This window comes from Sitophilus oryzae, unplaced genomic scaffold, assembly GCF_002938485.1.
Source record: "Sitophilus oryzae breed Bouriz unplaced genomic scaffold, Soryzae_2.0 scaffold_1372_pilon_pilon, whole genome shotgun sequence".
Taxonomy (NCBI): Eukaryota; Metazoa; Arthropoda; class Insecta; order Coleoptera; family Curculionidae; genus Sitophilus; species Sitophilus oryzae.
Genome location: NW_022146029.1, coordinates 1,091,211 through 1,111,832, shown reverse-complemented (window position 1 = coordinate 1,111,832; position 20,622 = coordinate 1,091,211). Strand labels below are relative to the sequence as shown.

At 35.4% G+C, this 20,622-nt stretch overlaps 2 protein-coding genes across 2 annotated transcripts in view; both read right to left on the bottom strand.

Moving 5' to 3' along the window:
* The window catches only part of LOC115875323, a 269,483-nt gene that overhangs the window by 119,823 nt on the left and 129,038 nt on the right, over positions 1–20,622 (bottom strand). The gene's annotated exons all lie outside the window — the stretch shown is intronic.
* LOC115875317 lies at positions 1,157–1,855 on the bottom strand. The gene has a single exon (XM_030890737.1). The coding sequence runs from the start codon at positions 1,853–1,855 to the stop codon at positions 1,157–1,159; it is 699 nt and encodes a 232-aa protein (XP_030746597.1).

Here is a 20,622-nt window from a genome sequence, read left to right as displayed (position 1 = left end):
CAGTTAAATTTATTGTCAAACATCTCAAAAGAGTTATTGATGTTTACTAATTTGTCATTTCTACATTTTATAATGAATTTCATATGTTGACGATAATAAACTGTAAATTACTACATCCACAACAAATTTATTAAATAATACACAATTTATTGTAATACTCTTTTGTTAATTGTTTATGCATATATCATTAATCAACATAATATTATGTACGAGATGAGTCACTCAATTCTGCGGTTATCTACAATACACGCGAGCAATTAGCCATATCCTTTTAAATAACTGTTTATTTATCATAAATAATACTTCAATGTGAGTGATTTTAAGTTAGGCAAAAAACCGAAATCATTAAAAAATTGACTTGCATTTTAAAAAAATTTAATGATTTTTACTTGGTTACTTGGCTAATTTCTCTATTATGTAAAAATACTCAATAACTTTACGATAAGAAAACAAATCTTATTCTATTTCAATAGAAGCTGATAGGGTTTACCTGGTTTCAGAAATTGATACTTTGCATGGTGACACTCCCAAAAAATCACTAGGAATGTAGATTGTAAGTTGTATGGGATGGAGGAAGTTAATCACCACGTCCTTATTATCTTTTCCCCTCTATTGAGTTATAACTCATCATACAGTCCAAGAGCTTTGATTAAAGCCAGTATCTGAGAAGGTTAAATAGAAGGTAGTTCTCCATCTCTACCCACATTTCTAGATATTGAAGGGTCTTTCAACAACGTAAATGTGCAATCTATCTAGACTCTTAATTATTGGATCGTAAGCATGTTGCGGACGAGAATTATACAAGCCGATCTGGGAAACAGTCGCATAAATAGACACATGAATAGAGGAACGCCATAGGGGGGAGGAATTTCTCCACTCTTGTGGCTATTAGTCATGAATGGTATACTGCTGGAACTCGACAGAGAGGGGGCCAAGGCAGTTGCCTATGCTGATGACCTTTTTTTTTATAGATGGGAAACGCCTTTAGGGCCGGAGTGTGGGGATCTCCCTCCCTACTCTGCCCAGAGGGAGGGCCTACCCACTAAAAACCCATCTTTGCTACATAACCCTAACTATCCTGGAACTGCCGTGAAGCATGACATCGGGATAGTAGGTGATTCTCAGTTATCTCATATTCTCTAAACTATTCTAACATTCATTTCCATATATGTATATATATACATAAATCTTCCTTATTATTAATTGCCTTGCAGTTTACCCAGAACCTTACATCTAAAATAAACGTTTTAGCCCATCCTTGATATTGCGACCACGCATCCTGCCATTTGTCCAGTATAATATTTCTGGCCTCAAATCTGAATTGGTCTCCATGTTTATACACTAGACTTCTTTGTTCTGTTTGGAGCTTTATCGGTGGGATACCGGCTAGGACCAGGATGGCCTTAGTTGGAGATGTTCTATATGCCGATGTTACTCTCAGCGCTATTTTACGATTTATGGAGTCTAAGATATTTTCGTAGAGTTTGTATTTTAGGGCTCTCTCCCATATGGGAGACGCATACAGAATCGTGGAAGACACCACCGAGGCCAATGTCCTCCTCTTTTCTGCCACCGGTCCCTTCAGATTGGGCATAACTCTGGATAACTGCTTTATGATTGCCTCTGTTTTTTCCTGAAGTTTTCGAATATGGGTGGTCATCCGAGCGTCTTTATCTAGCCAAACTCCCATGTATTTTACCGCCCTTGTGCTTTTAATGTTGGTATTGCACCAGCTAAATTCTACCTCCTTCATCTTCTGTCTTCCCGCCAAAATGACCATTTCAGTCTTATTGGTAGCTAACTCTATGCCCATCTCATCCAGCTTATTTTTAATAGTGTATGCTGCAGCAGTCATTCTTTCTATAAGCATGCTTTTGCTGGGGGCACTTGTCACTGGGCTAGATCGTCTGCATATCCAATAAGACTGCACCCCGGTCCGTAGTCCTCTCTAAGCACTTGGTCATAGAAAACGTTCCACAGTGTCGGTCCAAGTATAGATCCTTGCGGGACGCCACATACCATTCTGAAACGTTCTCCATGTTCCGTAACAATGTACCTTTTATGGAGGTATTGTTGGAGCATTATAATTAGGTACCCACTGATTCCCTTGTTTTCAAGTTGTCTTATTATTTTTTGCCACTGGGCCAGGTTAAATGCATTTTTTATATCTAATGTCAGGAGTGTTGCGACTCCTCTGGATTTGTAAATCTTGGCGTTTATATTGTCCACTATGTTTAGGATTATATTTAGTGCCTCTATTGTGGATTTGCCCTTTCTGAATCCATATTGGTTTTCATGGATGGCACCTTTCTCTGTAAGCTCCGTTTCTAGTCTATTTTTTAAAAGGGTCTCCAACAATTTAGCTCCAGAATTTAGCAAACATATCGGTCTGTACGACTTTGATGTACTATCTTGGGTTTTCTTTTCTACTAGTACCAGTTTCGCGGTTTTCCATTCCATTGGAATATGTCCTACCCTGAGACAGAAGTTCATGACATCCATGACCGATTTACAATCGTGTGTGGCGGCAGCTTACATAACATCAATAGGAATGCCATCACAGCCCGGAGCTTTTCCCACTTTTAGACTCTGAGTGGCCTCTATTATCTCCTCTTCTGAGAAATATGGAATTTTATCTCTCTCAATGGTAATAGTCTGCCATTGTATTATCTTTACGGTCTGAAATAGTAATCGTATCTGTTCTCTAGTTGTTTCTTCTGATATACTTTTTTTATTTCCAGTACTCCACTTTCTGGTGACTATTTGGTACGCTTTGCCCCATATATCCTTGTTCAGGTCATTTAAGAGATTTTCCCAGGCATGTTTTTTGGCGCTTTTAATAGCATGTTTCAGATTGATTTTTGCCTCTTTGTAGTTGGATATTGCTGTGTCTACATCCGTTGATTCTCCTGCCCCCTTTCTGCCTCTAGTGATCTTTCGACGCAGACTGTTGCACGTTGCCCTTATCTCCGCTATATGGAAACTCCACCAATAAGTCATTTTTTGCCGTTTTCTATTTCTGGGTAAAAGATAGAGATTGCATAAACTCTTTAGGGATTTACTTAGACTCTGCGGATTAGCCGCCTTCATACGCAAACCCTCACTCTCGCAGTGAGACCTAATTCGTTCCATACCCGATTGTGTGACCCTCCATTTGTACGCAATTGGTTTTGGTTTATCCACAGTTGTATCAGTCGTGATCTCAAAGTAGATATTTCTATGGAGGCTCATATTTTCCTCGCTTTCAGCCACTTTCCAGTTCTTAATTTTGAGGCTTATACTTGCTGTGGCCAATGTTATATCAATCATCGACTCGCCATTCATATTTTTGAAAGTGGGGATATTGCCCTGGTTTATTACAACCAGGTCATTAGCCTCTATCCACTCTTCCACTATCTTGCCCTTTTCGTTTATTGTGGTGGAGCCCCACAATCTAGACTTAGCGTTTAGGTCACCGCCTATAATGGCTTCTTTTTTTTTCCTTTTATGATAGTTTCTATCTCTGCCAGCACGCCCTCTAGCAACTGGCTAGGTTTGCTAGGGGAGAAATAACATGAAAAGAATAACGCATCACGAGTTTCAGCACAAACAAAACTTTCACAACATATATAATCTATCACAGATAACTTATTTTCAGTGTAAATAAACGCATCACAGTTTGTATCACAGATTTCTTTGCTTTTAGCAATCAAATTTGGTTCTTGTCCTAGTAATATATCGATATTTTTTTCGATTATGTTTTGTAGGGCGAGGTCATACGCTGCTCCTCATCTGTCGATATTTATTGATTGATTTATTATCATAAATATTATTGATATTTATGATCGATCATGCTGATGACCTAGCAGTACTAGTCAACGACTTTTCCCTGCCCGTAAATATACCCGAACTGGTCCAAAAAATGTGGACTAAGTCTCAATCCAGGAAAAACTGAGTTAATGCTATTTACCACTAAATCTAAGCAACTCAACCAACTCTACCAAGACTCAATGGTACTACGCTGACATTTTCATCCAAGGCTAAGCATTTAAGTTATACTTGATCTGAAACTAAACTGGAGAACCAACGTAGAAGAAAGAATAATAAAGGCCTATGTTGCCCTCTACACGTGTAAAAAAATGATAGGTGAAAAGTGGGGACTCCAACCGAGTATGGCTAAGTGAATATACACTGTCATAGTGCGACCAATTCTCACAAATACCCTCACGGATCTCTGGTATGGTGGCCAGCTTTGGAGAACAAAACCAATATTTCCGAGCTTGGAAAGGTACAGAGGAGTGCGTGTGTGTATATTACAGGAGCGTTAACATCGACGCCCACAGATGCTCTAAACGTGCTCCCCCACTTCTTCCCATTAGATCTTCATATTAAAAATCTGACTTCCAGTAGCGCAATTAGACTCAGAGAAACTGGTTGATGGACGGAGAAACTCTATCGTCACAGCAGTATTCTTGGAAGATTACCGAAGGATATTCTTGCTGGACCATCTGACTATCTGACACCTAGGTTGGAATTTGGCAAGAACTTTCTAGTCAAAATTCCAACCAGAAAGGAGTCAGTGACTCAAAAACTAGTGAAGGAATTTGATATTGCGCTATTTACTGACGGATCCAAGATGGATTCAGGTGTAGGTACGGGGGTGTTCCCGAAGGGTGTTAACATTGCAAGATCTTACCGGCTTCCGGATAGATCAAGTGTTTTCCAGGCAGTGATACTTGCCATTTGGAAGGCCTGCCAATGGTTGAGCGGGGAGACACATATGGGCGGAAAACTGCAATAATCAGTGACAGCCAAACAGCCATGTCGGCGCTGAATTCATCATCATATCCTCCAAAATAGTCAAAAAAACGTACAGCAAATTATCCTAACTGGCAAGTAGATATGATATAACTTTGGGTTCCAGGTCATAGGAACATCGAAGGAAACGTACGCGCTGATGAACGTTAAAGGCGAGGATCGTGCCTTGAGCTAGATACATCAGAGGATGTTTTTACTCCCCTCAATACCATAAAAAAGACATTTACCACCATTTTCTGTCTATGGTGAACAGTAGATGGAAAACTTTAAGCACCTGCAGGATAGCCAGGAAAACTTGGCCCAAATACGACCTTAAGAAATCGGGAGCTATAACTAAGTCGCGTAAGGATATCTTCTGACTTACGGCAGTATATACGGGACACTGGTTAATTGGCGAATTGATGGATCGCTTTGAAAGCTGCTTGACTATCAGATTAGATGGTTATTCCTTGTTTCCTATAGTTCAATCTAAGATAAGTTGTGTGCATCTTTTGATAGCGAAGATTTCTGCCGAGGTAGGTGACTATTGGTTCGAAGTATTTAGTATTTGGACTGAAATAATCCTATCCCTGATCCTGCTTTGATATTGAAAGAATCAGTATATCATTAGTAAATAATCACTAGGATACAGGCAGGCAAAACAGTTCATAGTTGGACACTAGTCAAACTTTTCCTCAGAACTGATAAGCAAAGACAGGAAAACTGATAAAACTGTAGTGGGTCTACTAACTACTAAAAGTGTTAGTAGACTGCAAGCTCAACAGGCGCTTATAGCTGATGCAATTAAAAGACGAAGTTATGCGCAGATTCTCTCCGTCGAGAAAACAAACTGCCAAATTCAAACTATGTAAACTATGTAAGTACATTGTTATATATTTATTAGTTATCTGCCAAAATCTCATTAAACTTTTTGAAAAAGATACGACTGGAGAAAAATATATAAATTCATAAAAAAATAATTCATAAAATATTCCAATTCATATGTGGTAATGATAACATTTCCACTAAAATAAAATATGTACCTATTAATAAATGTTAGTTTTATTTATATCTATCATATTTTCAAATTTCGCATAATAGACCACTAAGTAGTTTTAAAATTAATTTAATGATTACTTATTTATATTTCTAATATTTCATTTTAACAAATGGCAGATGAAAAATTACTTATTTACATAGTAACACGTTTAACGGTCCATAAAATTAAGTGAGTCATTGAAAGTTTGCGGTTACTGAAATTATCCATATCGTTGCAATCAGAGGATGGACAAGATTTTATTTTTTCCATACCTACGCGAATTCGTAAACAAACATATCAACACAAGGTAATCTTATACAATTTATCTTCTAATGTGGATCAACAGATAGATCCTGACCCAGTTTGCGAAAAAAATATTTATTGTAGAAATAAACAAATTGTGGCGAGGTCATTTATAATACTTGAATATTTCGCAATATTTCAGAAATAGAAGCTATAATAAACTTTACACAAAATTAGAATTGTTCGTTAAGAACTTTGATGGCTTTTGTACACACAGATTGAAAAAACGTAACGGAAAAATTCTTCGTCAAATTTAAGCCACCAAGTCATGACCTATGCATGCGAAACCTGGACACTTAAAACAGACATCATAAGGAAACTGCAGGTCGCACGACGCCCAATAGAACGAAATATGCTGGGAATAACCAAGAGAGACCGTAAAAGAATTGAGTGGATACGATGAAAGACCCAGGTAATAGATGTCATCCGCACAGAGTGGAATCCCTCAAATGGCAATGGGCAAGACATCTGGCAAGAAGAACGGACTACAACTGATGAACCACAAAAATTACAGCAAGGTACCCACGTGATATTAAGAGACCTAGAAGAAGACCAAACCTGAGATGGCACCATAATATTAAAGCAGGGATGAATTGCAGCCTGCAGAAATTAGCAGGGATAACTTGGGCCCGCATAGCCAACAATAGACAACAATGGGCCCAACTACAAAGAGAGTATGTGAGGGAGGCTACAATGTAATTGGAAATGGTTGAGTAAGGTTCTGCTCTGTCATTGATAATGGTTGAAAATGATGATGACGATGATGATGATATTTTTTAAACTGTATATGAATAATATATTAACTTTGATTTTTAACCTTTTTGTTTATAAGCCAACATAGCCAACAATAGACAACAATTATTAGTATATTGGGCTTTATTATACAAGATTTATCGAATGGTGTTTTTTCAGCTTAAATTTAAAACACTCTGTGCAATAATTTCATGAACAAATTTTCCTAAAATATAATTTTTCTGTCAAAACCATGTCTCCTGAGCATTTTTTTAGAGCGAAATGAACTTCCCACCAACAATGTATGTAACGTTGTAAACACATATTTTGAGACTAAATAGCGAAATAAAACACTAGTTTTTAATTGTCTTCATGTCGCATTATCAAACTACACAAAAACACATTAATTCGGAAACGCAACCCAACCTAATGTTAATATACATCATCACGAGATAATTAAAACTACTCTTCAAACATCTACTAATGATATTAACATAGTTAGCAAGACGCGCATCCAGACTCAAAAATAAATTATTTTGTTGTACTATGATGAACTAGTGCTTTATTTTGCTGTTGTAATGCCATCCTCAACCGTATTATAAAGATTAGTTTTCGTTTCTTCTTGATAACCTAGAGCAGTATTCGAAATGTCGGAATTGTGTATGTAAGATATAACAAGTCATTGGTAGAAACTATAATACATACAATCGATAGCAAATAATGTCATCGAGAGCGCGATTATTAAATGCATTGTTGCCAACCATGAACATATTCGGTGCCGGGCTGACTAACTGGGATTTAAATTTCCCGCTGGCCATTTAGGTGGTAGCTCTGCTGTAAAAAATGTTAAGTCGCCATATTTATTTAGTGATATTTTGATTAGTTTTGACAGTTAAGTTTTGTATTACGAGTGTTGTAGTATGTGTAATATGCAGTGTAAAAAACTCATCGCATCCTTATTAGAATATTTTGAACTGGAACGTGGTAAAGATGGCCATTTACGTCCATTAAATGCCGTTAGGGAGGAGTTTTGTTGTTGATGTAAATAATAACTGTTTTTATGTTTATAAAATTATTTCACTTTTGTTTTCTAAAATATTTTCATTAAAAGAGAAAGAATTTCACAATTAGGCTTCATAGAGCAAGCCAATTAATAATATATTTAGCTTATAAATCTATCAACTTTTGATTTCTAACCACAATTTCCCTTGACGGAAGATAATCAAAGGCCAAAATGACATTTCTCGCAAATTTTGAAGTATACTTAGCGGAAAAGTTAAAAAGTTGATACCTTTTTCTCTACTAACTGAAAATGCCTACCACTAATTCTCACGTTCTGAATGCTTACATTGAAATTAAAGGAACAAACTGCTACGCTAATTGAAACCATTAATTTATTCCACTAATTGCGAGGCTCTGAATGAAGCTTTAGAGTTAATTTGATATAATCTCTACATGGTATCGATCTCATCTGATTACCTTAATTCACATTACACATATATTTACAGAAATATTAAAACAATGATAATGACAATGTCTCCAACTGAAAAAGAGAAACGGCGCTTTCAAATGACGCACCCTGTCCGTGTCATAAAAATACCGTATCGTTTATGCATAGCATCACACTCGCCGCCGCCTGAGATAGATTTTGAGATAGCGCGCCGTACCTTAAACCACAGAAAACATCATTCTCGGTGCTGTTAAACCCCGATCTGACCCCACACCAGCATTAAAAAATATTAACCCCAATGTTCGTGATTATTCAACAGCAAATGTGGCGGGTTCTTTTTCAGTCTGGCCCAAAAAGCGTTTTATAGCTTGGAACGGACCATCTTCATGCCTTTTTTTTCGAAAGAGGATTACGTTACGTAAGTTGGTCGCCATGGTGACCTCTATAAATTTTAACGAGGAATGAAACGGACGGACATCGCCAGAAAATGCTTGACCGCTTCGCATTACGTTTATTCGGCGACAACAAAAGAAATATGGATTTGAATAGTAACAATAACATTTGTTAAACATCCGATGAATTACCTGACGAAATTATATTGAGCAGTCGTAAGTAATACTAATTTATCAATTGGTTTTAGAATCTTAATTGTAAATCTAAGGATATGCTAAGTTTAATCATGATTAGTCGTAATCATGGCGTAATTAGAGTTATGGAGTATTTTCAACATCAGTTATTTATTTAATCAAACAAAAACTGTACTCTTCACAATTGCAGAATGTAGCATGAGTGGGAGGAGGGTTAACCACCGAGACCTTACAGATCTATTGTGTCTCCCTTCCTTGAGTTATATCTGATCATACAGTCCTAGGGCTTTTTAATACTATACAGGGTGTTTTCAAAGTTGAATCATATATTTTAACAGCATGTAGAACTCGTCAAAAGAAATTGATATGCCAAAAATCACCTATATAAAAGTTGCATAGTAAGGGAGTTGTAGTTCTTGTTAGTAATAATTATATTTTTTTTAAATAAAAACATTCATTATCAGTAAAATTTATTCCATTTTTACAAAAATTGTTCAAAATTGTCACCATTTGTCTTATTAATGCATAGTCTTGCTCGGCGTACCCATGACTCCTGACAGGCCTCAAAAATAAAATCCGGATGTCCGCGAATAACATCACAAGCATTTACAATGCGGTCTTGAAGTTCTTCCACACCATTTACTTCTCCATCATGGTACACCAACCATTTTAAATAACCCCACAGAAAAAAATCACAAGGTGTTAGGTCCGGGGAGGGTGCAGGCCAAGAAACGGGTCCATTCCTCCCTATGCATCTATTCGGAAACTGTTCATTCAAATATTCACGAACTCCTCCTGCCTAACATTTATTGGAACATCTTCTAATAATTCTGGCAGATGGTGTCGAATAAAATCTAAGTAAATGTCACCGGTTAGCCGAGGTGGAAAAAGGTATGGTCCAATAAGCATGCCATTTACTACACCAGCCCAAACATTTAATGAAAATCTATGTTGGAAATTAGATCTTCTTACGGCATGCGGATTTTCTACTGCCCAAACATGATTGTTGTGAAAATTGTGTATACCATTTCGTGTAAATGTGGCTTCGTCTGTAGCTAAAATTATTTTCGTCAAATCTTCATTTCTGTTCAACTGGCAAAATTCAACTCTTCTAGGATGATCTTCAGGTTGTAATGCTTGTACTCGTTGATAATGATAGGGATAATATTGTACTTGTCGTATTGTTTTCCACACTTTACTATGGGAAACATCGATTTGAGTTGCTATCTATGGCTCTGGTACTTATTGTTGGGTCATCTTTCACCATTTCCAAAATATTTTCCTCAATTTCTTCCATTTCAGGTGGACCAGGTCTTCCAGCGTAAAACCTCGTTGTTCTTTCAAGTATCCTATCTCACGAAGTCGAATAACTAAATTTACAAACATCCGTGGAGCCGGATGATTTCTTAAAGAAAACCTTTCCGCGTAAAGGCGATATGCTGCGGCTGCATTTTGTTGGCACTCTCCGTATGTTAGTATTATGCCCACTAGTTCATTGTTTCCATAAACGTGGGCCATTTTTCCGTACAAAATATCAAAGGAACGAAAGTGATACGCACTAAACGCTTGATACCAATATCTAACCGAAAATCGTTCTCAAAACCATAAAAGAAAAAAAATCAGCCATACCTAGATTAGTAAAATTTAGTAGTAAACAAACAACGCTACATTTTTAAGCTTCATTCAGAAATTCCCAATTAGTGGAATAAATTAGTGGTTTCAATTACACTTTATACTTTTTAGTTTACGATCATTCACAATGTCTAAAAAACACAATTAAAATTAATAAAATATCCTAGCAACAGCTTGCGGTAGTCTGTTGTGTCCATAGAGAAAGCATAATACTTAGCTTATAAAACAATAAACTTTTAATTTCTAACCAAAATTTTTCTTGACGGGTAATAATTAAAGGCCAAAAATGACATTCCTCGCAAATTTTGTAGTATACTTAGTGGAAAAGTCAAAAGTTTGTTAACTTTTTCCACTAATTAAAAATTACTACCACTAATTATGATGTTCTGAATGCTTACATTAAAATTTGGTGAACAAACTTTTACCGCTAATTGAAACTACTAATTTATTCCACTGATTTCGAGGTTCTGAATGAAGCTTTACTTGACAGTGGAGTGGCGCTATTCTGTATCTACAATAGTCGGTATCGGTAAGTTACCGACAGCTATCGGTACGTACAGCCAATGAGCGTCGTGTTAATTGTCGTCATATTTTTAGCTGTCATTAATAGAACATATAGCAAATTTGTACCGACGACTATCGGTATCTCTACCATGGGGTTAACAAGGGAGAAATGCCGATTCTCGTCGGTACAAATTTGCGATATTTGTGATTGGGCCGATCGATAACTATGACAACAACAATTAACACATTTTTACTATATACAGATACGTACCGAGAGCTGTCGTAACTTACCGATACCGACGATTGTACAGAATAGCGCCCCAAAAAATATCAAAATCTGCGGATAAATAGTTTGTATTTGTGTTAGTTTTAAAATTTTGAAATTTCTTTTTATTTCTTTTAATATGCAACTTTTATGTAGGTGATTTTTGGTATATCGACTTCTTTTGACGAGTTCTACAAGCTGTTAAAATAAATGACTCAACTATGAAAACACCCTGTATATTTTGATAATGACTTAATGTCATACGATAAATAATAACTCAAAGGCTACAAAAACTACTCGAAGGCTTCAATCTCTGAAAAGCATGCCACTACAAGAAGATAAAAAATGCGTAATATTATTTCGTAATATTACAAATTGACCAAAATATCTCTTTCTCAAATATGAATGGACCATTCGATGAGCAATTAGCGGGAATTTCATAGGAACCTGCCGGCCTATGAATCAACCTCATACCGGATCGTCTTTGAGCAAAGACGAGCGAGAACAAACGGAATGTGTGGAAACAATAGCGGTGGCGGCGTACATACGTACCGGAGCCGGCCGTCGTCCCTGTTATTCAAATAGCCCGAATGGTTCTTAGAAACGCGCGATGAGTATCTGTAGTACGACCTGCCGGCGGCGGCGTTCGCTCCTCTCTTCAATGGGAATTGGCCGAACGGCAGACGTGCCGACTTTTTAGCGCCACGGGCCCGAAATTTCGAAAATCCGGTACCGGTACAACCGTGAATGGCAAAGAGGATACGCGCCGGAGGAGGCGCCGTTCCTGGAACTCATTTCGGCCCGTCTTCGTCGGTGTTCGTTGATGGCGTGTCCGTTCAGAAAATAGACCATTCTGGTAAATCAAAGGGTTTAACTGAATAGAAAAGTAACATGTTTGCTTCTCAGGAAGGATATTCAATGGAAATACTTTAAGGGGTACCTTTTTGGTGTGAGATATCTGTTACCTAGGACAACCAAAACAACGCCAAGTCTTTCTTCATCTTAAGGTGCCGTTAAACTTTTTGTTTCTCATCAGACAGTTCTCTTAGTTGCAGCGACTTGCATTATTATTGTCCAGTGACTAATATTTTTCAACCAGGATATCGTTTATCGGCCTATTATACTTTTACCGGAGGAACTATTGGAATATGTAGTGGAATTCAATTACCTCGGCAGTTTGATTTTGGAAAAGTTTTTCTGTTTGCTCCATTGATATTCTGCGATACGCTAAGTATTGGTGTCGTCTATTGAAATATTTTCTGATATTCCTGGATTCGTATCAGAATTGGGCGTCGACGCTACTTTAACCTAGTGATATGTCTTCTTCACATTTGATTGTTGATTTTCGAAAGTTTTGTATTTTTATATTTATATTTTATTTTATTGATTTCATGTATACTCTACATAAGTGAAATGTATAATATACAAGGTTGTCCGAATTGTATTCGAGAAACTTCAGCATCATATTTTACGGATAAAAATAGATAAAAAAAATTAGTATACATCTATATCCTAAAATTCTTCGTTTCAGAGATACAGGGTGAAATTTGATTTTAATCTCAATATGATTCCTACTGATAGGGCGGGCCACATACATGTTTTTAACTGTTTTGAAGAGTAATAAATTTTCGCCCGTACCTGTATTAAACTATTGAGTGAAAAAATATACATTCCCTAAGTTTTTTAATCAAAAAAGTTCTCTTGATAAAATGCGCTACGAATAATGGTTCGCAAAGTATTTCGAATCGAAATAATCAATAGATGTCATTATTGACAAAATTAGACATGTTTACTATGTTCGATAGATTGAATCGAGATTGAATTAATAAATCTGTAATTTTTTTGTGCCAAAGTTTCATTCGAGACTTTTTATCATATTTTTTTCTAGAAAAATTTATGATTAGTTTAAAAAATAAAAAGTTCTCAAATTTATCATTTCAGTCAAATAACTATCTAGTCTATATGATTATTTTTTGGCAACGATGACATGTATTGATAATGTCCATTCCAGCGATTGCTCGATCACGGTTGCTCGTAGCGATTTTTAGAAAGAGAAGTTATTTTTTGCGTAGAAAATAGCAGAAATGTTTATTTTTTTCACTCGTAGTTTAATACAGGTACGGGCGAAAAGTTATTACTCTTCAAAACAGTTCAAAAACATGTACGTGGCACCCCCTATAAGTAGTAGCAATACTGAGACACCAATTTTCATCCAAATATCGACGTTAGTCCAGAAATTATTTGGAAAAATCGAAATAAAACTGAAACTTCTACACCCTGCATCTCCGAAACAAAGCATTTTTGGACATAAATTTGAATTGAAAAAGAAAAAATGGCAAATGCAGATTCTGTGGAGAAAATGAAGAAACACCAGAGCACCTTATGAAAGCCAAGCAAGTCATTGTTGTGCTCGTATGTTTTATACGCTACGCTGGTATTTTATTTAATAAAAAATACCTTTAAAAATAACTTATCTAGTTCTAACAAATCTCGATTACCATTTCCAGACCTGCTGCCAATTTCCGTTTTGTACATTAAATTGTGCTTTTCTCAATTTGCAGCGGAATTGACTTTTTCTAGGAATTTTGCAGCGGAATTGAAACATTTCGAATAGAGAGGTGAATGGCGAATGGCAGTCAGAGAAATTATGAAAATTTAGCATACTATTATTGAAGATATAAAAATCAAGCAGCTCCGACGGTATGAGTGATAAAGAGGAATCTAAAGAGGAATCTCCTCGCTATGTCAGAAGCATTACGACCCGTAAGGTCTATTGTGTTTTTTTCCTTCCTATGTCTACACCCAGTCCCCTATCCCTATACCAATTTTACAGGTCTTTGATAGGATGGGAGTATAGTTCCTCAGTTCGATTTGGTTTGGACTCGCAGTGAAACTCGAAGTGACATATTATATTCACTGATGTTTTAAAATCTTTATCGCGTAGTCAACTTGTTCAGTCACATGTCCTTTCAACGGACATGTTTTAATCCGCACTTAATTCCTGTTGTGCATTGGCAGTTCCTTTGTTGTTTTAGAACTGGCTACTTGAATGAAGGCATTGCTATGCATGTGCCAGGACAATCTGTTTTCCCTGATCCAGAGTTTAAGAGAGAAGGTTAAGAATATATTAATCCGGAAACAAATAGACTAAATAGACAGAACACAGATCGATAGAAAAGCATTGAAGACGAAATTGGTAGATACGTTTGAAATTTAATCATAATACAGAGACCAGAGCAGCAAACAAAAAAAGAAAACGGCTAAGAGAAAACAATTAAGTTAATGCAAAACAAATGTAACAAGATAAGAAACCACAAAACGGAGAGCTCGAACACATGTAGGTAGGTATGTATAGCGTTCGCTTTCGGCAGATCATCGGCCGAGATAGGAGCCGAAAAAATACCTGAGAGGTTCCTCGTTTGCGGACGATGAATGGGCGTCGGCCGTCGCGGCGAGATTTTTCGATGTTTTCGCCTTTTTATGCCCGTTTTGAATTATACGGTCCCGACAGTTCACACACACAACGCTACCCTGATATTTATCTAATACGGTTTTAATGCTTTCTTTTTTCTCTCGTTTATTGTGCGACCGAGTGTAGCTTCGGGTTGGGAAGCGTTGCCGTGGCGCCACTTACCGGTCTTCATTCCAACTACCAAGGATTTCAGTATTTTTTAGTTTGTTACAAAAAATGTTTAGGATAATTTATTTAGATTAGATTTCTTACTATAAGGTAGTAATATTATTATCGTTATATCGTGGTAATTTGTTGATGATATAATGTTACCTACAGTTATTAGTGAAAATTATTAGCTCCAGTATTTTTATCCTTAATAAATTTCTGACAATTTTCTTACAGTATAGTACTTAATACAAAACCGTAGTCGTCCCTTATATTGAGTGTCATTTTTATGGCTCTCAGTACATGCAACCTGCAAGTTATCGCCGTATTTGAAGGAATTGTAGAAACTGCATTAAATACATCCCTGTTTCTTTGACTTCCCTTGACATCGTTTCGATCAGATATGGATCACTTACCAATCAAATGTAAACTAATCTAATTCCTAAAACTACTGAGCTTTTAAACTACAAGCAGAAGAAGTTGGATGGAGTCAATTATTGTCCTGTGAGAATGCCTGCATTGATGCGTGTTATCATTGATTTTAGTTTATCATTGTGATATCGTGGATGCTGTCATACTAGGAGTGCTAAAGATGTTATTAAAACGTATCTAAACGTAACTTCCTTAAATTTACGCTTTTTTCCAATGAGGTTGCAGCTTTATATTATATTTTTAACGACTATTTTATATTGCGCTGTTTCGATCAACCATAGTCCGCAATACCTGACTTTATTGTTTCACTTTTTGTTGCTCGTTTTTGTTTTTCGTGCTCTCTAAGTCCTACATTTTATTCCTCGTTTACGTTTAGTCTCTCCAATATACGACTCACCTCATTCACAAAGTGGTAGATGTACTGTTTCTCTTGTTTCTGCCTTGTGTTTGTAAGGATGCTTCTTAGAGTCGATGTAGATTTGATCTACACAGTTCTAATATAATACTTTTTGGCTATTTGTCTGATCTATTCTGACATACCTTTTGCATTAGAGTTGGGGGTTGGAACCTTTGGTGTTACAACAGCAAAATAAAATACTAAATCACCACAATACACCAAAACCCGTTTATATTTACACTGGAAGTGCGTTTCGCTAACCATGTTAGCTTCATCAGCAGATGATTAAAACTAAACTAATATCTACAATTGCGCGTTTATATACACTGGCTCAGTTATGTCCGAGTAGGCGTGGCAAAAACTAGTCAAGCGTGTCAAAATCAACCGAGTGTAACAATTAAGTACCGAAACTAGAGCAGTAGGAACAGAGAACTGGAAGGAACTGGGCCATTATCTCTGTTCATACTATCTTTACATTTATTAATTTTGACCCTCTCATATTCATCTAATTGCCTGTAATTTGAGACTTGTTTAATTAATTTAAAATTATTCATATCTATACAATGTTCTTTATCAACAATATGTTCAGCAACGCAAGATTTATCCGGTCTGCCATATCTTATCTGAGCTATATGTTCTAAATCTTCTAATTTGCCCAACATATTTTTGATTACAATCTTTACATGAAATTTCAGAAATCTCGACCTTTCCAGTGGAGGTATTTTATCTTTACGATTATCTAATAATAATTGTTGTAATTTATTATTAGCACTATACTCAAGTTTATAATTGACATTCTTAAAAATTATTTTTAAACCACGGGGATAACTCTCTATCAAACGGTATTGAAAAATATTTTGACGTATCTTTCTCCACTTGAAAAGTCGAATTTTCAGCAATCGCAAATTTATACCTACATTTTCTAATTATTTTATCAACAATTTTGTATATGTTAAATATTTTTTGTTGGTTAATCAAATTTTGTAACGATTAAAAAGCCACTGTGAACACAACTAACGAATTAGATATAAATGTAAATAAAACAACATTCATCCATTTTCACATCTTCACGTGGAGCGTCAGGAAACATTTTACTTAAGATCTCTGAGGAAACTCAACATTGCTGCACTCGCAATATATCTGCTAGGAATTATTTTTCATGCAGCTCTAGACCTGATTCCAAAAATTACAGATTTATGTTGATCTAGCTGTCATTGATTCCTATATAACGGTATTACTTTCACTGTCGCTATATATCCGTCGTCGCGAACAGACCCAAACGCGTCTATTTCGCCATATTTTACACATGAAAGGTCCGCCGGCGCCAAATCCCGACAAAAGAACGGATTCGGCGTGAACTGGCACCCCGCCGACTTTCTCAGGAAGATTTTTTCACGAACTCGGGTTTCGTAGTCATTCTCCAAGTCATCTATCATCGATTTTGAGAACTAGACGACCACCGCGTCGGCGGCGATAGCATTTCCTCCAGAAATCAGTGAAAAAAGATAGGCGTCTCGATATAGCAATTAATTATCAAAAACTGTAATGGTAAATATTTTTAACAAAAATCAGAAAACACAAACTCATTAGGTATGTGATTATCTACAACTTTTTGTCTAAAATAGATTATAATGGAATTAGGGACAAGTTTTAAAATAGCCAAAATTTAATTTTAAAGCGATAAACGTTTTCAAAAATCCGAAAAACGCATAATTATGACCCCACAAAACTGCAATTCTTTCCCCATTAACCGACTCTCTATCTCCAGTAGTTTCCGAGATACTCATAGAGAACATCGTAGGAAACTCACCCTGTATAGTATTTTGAAACTAACTATTATTATTATTTGACTAGATTAATTTAATTTCAAATAAATTTGATCAGATTTTTTTTCGTATATTCTGCTACCAGAAAACCAAGATTACGCACTTTTCAACGAAGTTGAAGGAAGATATAGTGTATCTATCACAATACTTTAATAGAACTACTACAATTATTACAAGAAAAACAAAAAGAAGAAATACCCAAATACCCCTTCACCTACTACTCAACTACAAAATAAACGAATATAATCTCCTAAAAACACTACACAACTACTTATTCTTGTATTCTACACTGAAAAAAATCTTAAACTTACTAATTTATCAAACAAAAAGAAAAAATAACAAAATTATCCCTTCACCTACTACTTAACTCCAAAATAAACTATTAAAACACTACTAAACTATTTTTGGTAGACTACACTAACATGCTACACTAAACACTATAATTAAACTTAATAAATTAATCTAATTTTACACTACAACTACAGAGAAAACAGAAGAACATTTTCTAAAACTAGAAGAAACAGAACTTCCATACGTGCACCCAGGATAATAGGTCAAGGGGACAAAGAATATAAAATACTTTAAAATGTGCATTCAGAAAGAAAAAATGCTCGAAAATTATCCAAACGAACATTTTTATTTCTTATCAGTGAGAAGCATCGGCCTTGTCGGCCTTGAAGAATTTGTCGGGTATTTATAATGGTCGAATTGTATAATTGCCAGCTTTTATAGCATATCTAATAGATAAAAAGTATCTGGTCGATTAGTAACCAATAGGCACAGTCCGAAAATTATCGATTTTTATTTTCTCTGTTTTTATTGGTAGCTTCAAAATTCAGAGTAACAAAAAATATTTTTCTGTAGGGAAACCGGTCCTGTCATCTAGTAGTCTTAGTCCATAAACGTCTTAGGTTGATCTACTTTAAAAATATATATACAAGGGTTATAGTATATTTTAGGTTCTATACCAGATTTATTATTATAATATAAGTGGCTCGGCCCTACAACTTTTTTATTTTTACAAATAAATCAGCAAGATTTGGTACTTTATTATATGACATAAATCAGGATTGATTGACGTATTCATTCAACAACTTCAGTATTTTTTTACGTCATTTGATAGAAAATGGCATTCTAAATAGATTGACATATCATATGTCAACTTTTGACATTTTCAATTAAAAAAATAACATTTTAAATTTCAATTTAGAGTGCAACAGCCATAAATGTAGGTAAAATCAATTTGACTCGAAATACCAAGTGTGTGGTACCAAATTATTCGTAAAAAAATGCTTTTTCCAAATATAGCCAATCTCGTTCTATTTAGAAAAAATGAGGGATATGATTATAAACAAGATTTGGAAAATTTTTAACCGACCAGGACAAGACACGAAAAACATTAGACAATCAAATCTAATTTTCCAATGTTCCTTGATTAACAGTTAGGGTTTTTAACATAGCCATGGTATTCTGGATTGAAATTTAAAATATGTTTTATTATAAAAAAAAAATATTTTTTTTTAAGCACGAATGTCAAAAGTTTAAGAAAATGCTTTTTCCTAATATGCTAATGAGCCACCCTTGTTCCATTTGAAAAAATTGAGATACCTAGGATTAAAAATACAATATGGGCATATTTTAACCGACCAGAACAAGACACAAAAACATTAGATGATCAAATCAATAGTTGTAAAAATTAAAAGTTGTAGTCATTTCCGGTGAAACAGGAAATCATCAATTGAATACGTCATTCAATCCCGTTTTACGTCATATACTAAAGTACCAAATCTCGTTTAATTTATCGGAAAAAATAAAAAAGGTTATAGCGGTAAGCCACTTTTGGTATACCATGAAATTTTTGGTACTCTTTTCAAACCTTAATTTTGTTTATAGATAAAATTCCCCAAACTCGCGTTAGCATTGTCTACCTTAATAAATTTAGATAAATGTAAAAATATATTAAATATATTCGATATCAATTAAACTTTTAGTTACGTAATCGAGAGCGCGATTTTTAAATTCATTTTTGCTAACCATGGACATATTCGGCGCCGCGCTGACTAACTGGAATTTAAATTTCGCGCTAGGGATTCAGGTGGTAGCCCTGCTGTAAAAAATGTCAAGTTGTTCCATTTATTTCGAGGGGTGAACAGCTGCAGGAGGTAGGTGTACATTCGAAAGGAAGTACGCGGGAATTCCTAGGAAGTATCAGGAAGTATATAGGATTTCCTAAGAAGTATGTGGATTTCCCAGGAGGTATACAGGATTTCCCAGGATTTATGATGGAATTCCAGAAGGTATGGAGGAGATCTAGAATGATATAGCTCGAAAAAATACATATCAATTCACGAATATTGACCTCGTTTTGATTAAAATCACACAATAGGCTCAGTGCATAACAAATAAATTTGAATTAAAACACTTACAGCTTCATTCAGAACCTCGCAATTAGTGGAATAAATTAGTGGTTTCAATTACACTTTATACTTTTATATTTCACAATGTTTAAAAACACAATTAAAATTAATAGAATATCCTAGCCACAGCTTGCGGTAGTCTGTTGTATCCATAGAGAAAGCCCAATATTTAGCTTATAAAACAATCAACTTTTGATTTCTAACAACAATTTCTCTTGACGGAAGATTATGAAAGACCAAAATGGCATTTCTCGCAAATTTTGAAATATAATTAGTGAAAAAGTTAAAAGTTTTATAACTTTTCCTACTAATTGAAAATGTCTATCACTAATTTTGACGTTCTGAATGCTTGCAACAAATTAAAGGAATAAACTTCTACGCTAATTGAAACTACTAATTTATTCCACTAATTGCGAAGTTCTGAATGAAGCTTACAAATAATTAATTATAAAAGCCCCACAGACAAGAAGAAATTAAAAAAAAAAGATCTATCGGAAATATAAGCTATTAAAAAATTCATGTTTTTACTGCAAACGCTTCGTTTTCCTGTCATTATTTGATGACGTCGCGTCGGTGGGTTCTAAAATCAAAGTTGACATAGACTTCTTTAATAATAATGACATATAACAGATGCCATTAGTAT

Bases quoted from the DNA above. Each gene is read 5' to 3' on its own strand.
- LOC115875317 (XM_030890737.1), bottom strand. From the start codon at position 1,855: ATGACTGCTGCAGCATACACTATTAAAAATAAGCTGGATGAGATGGGC.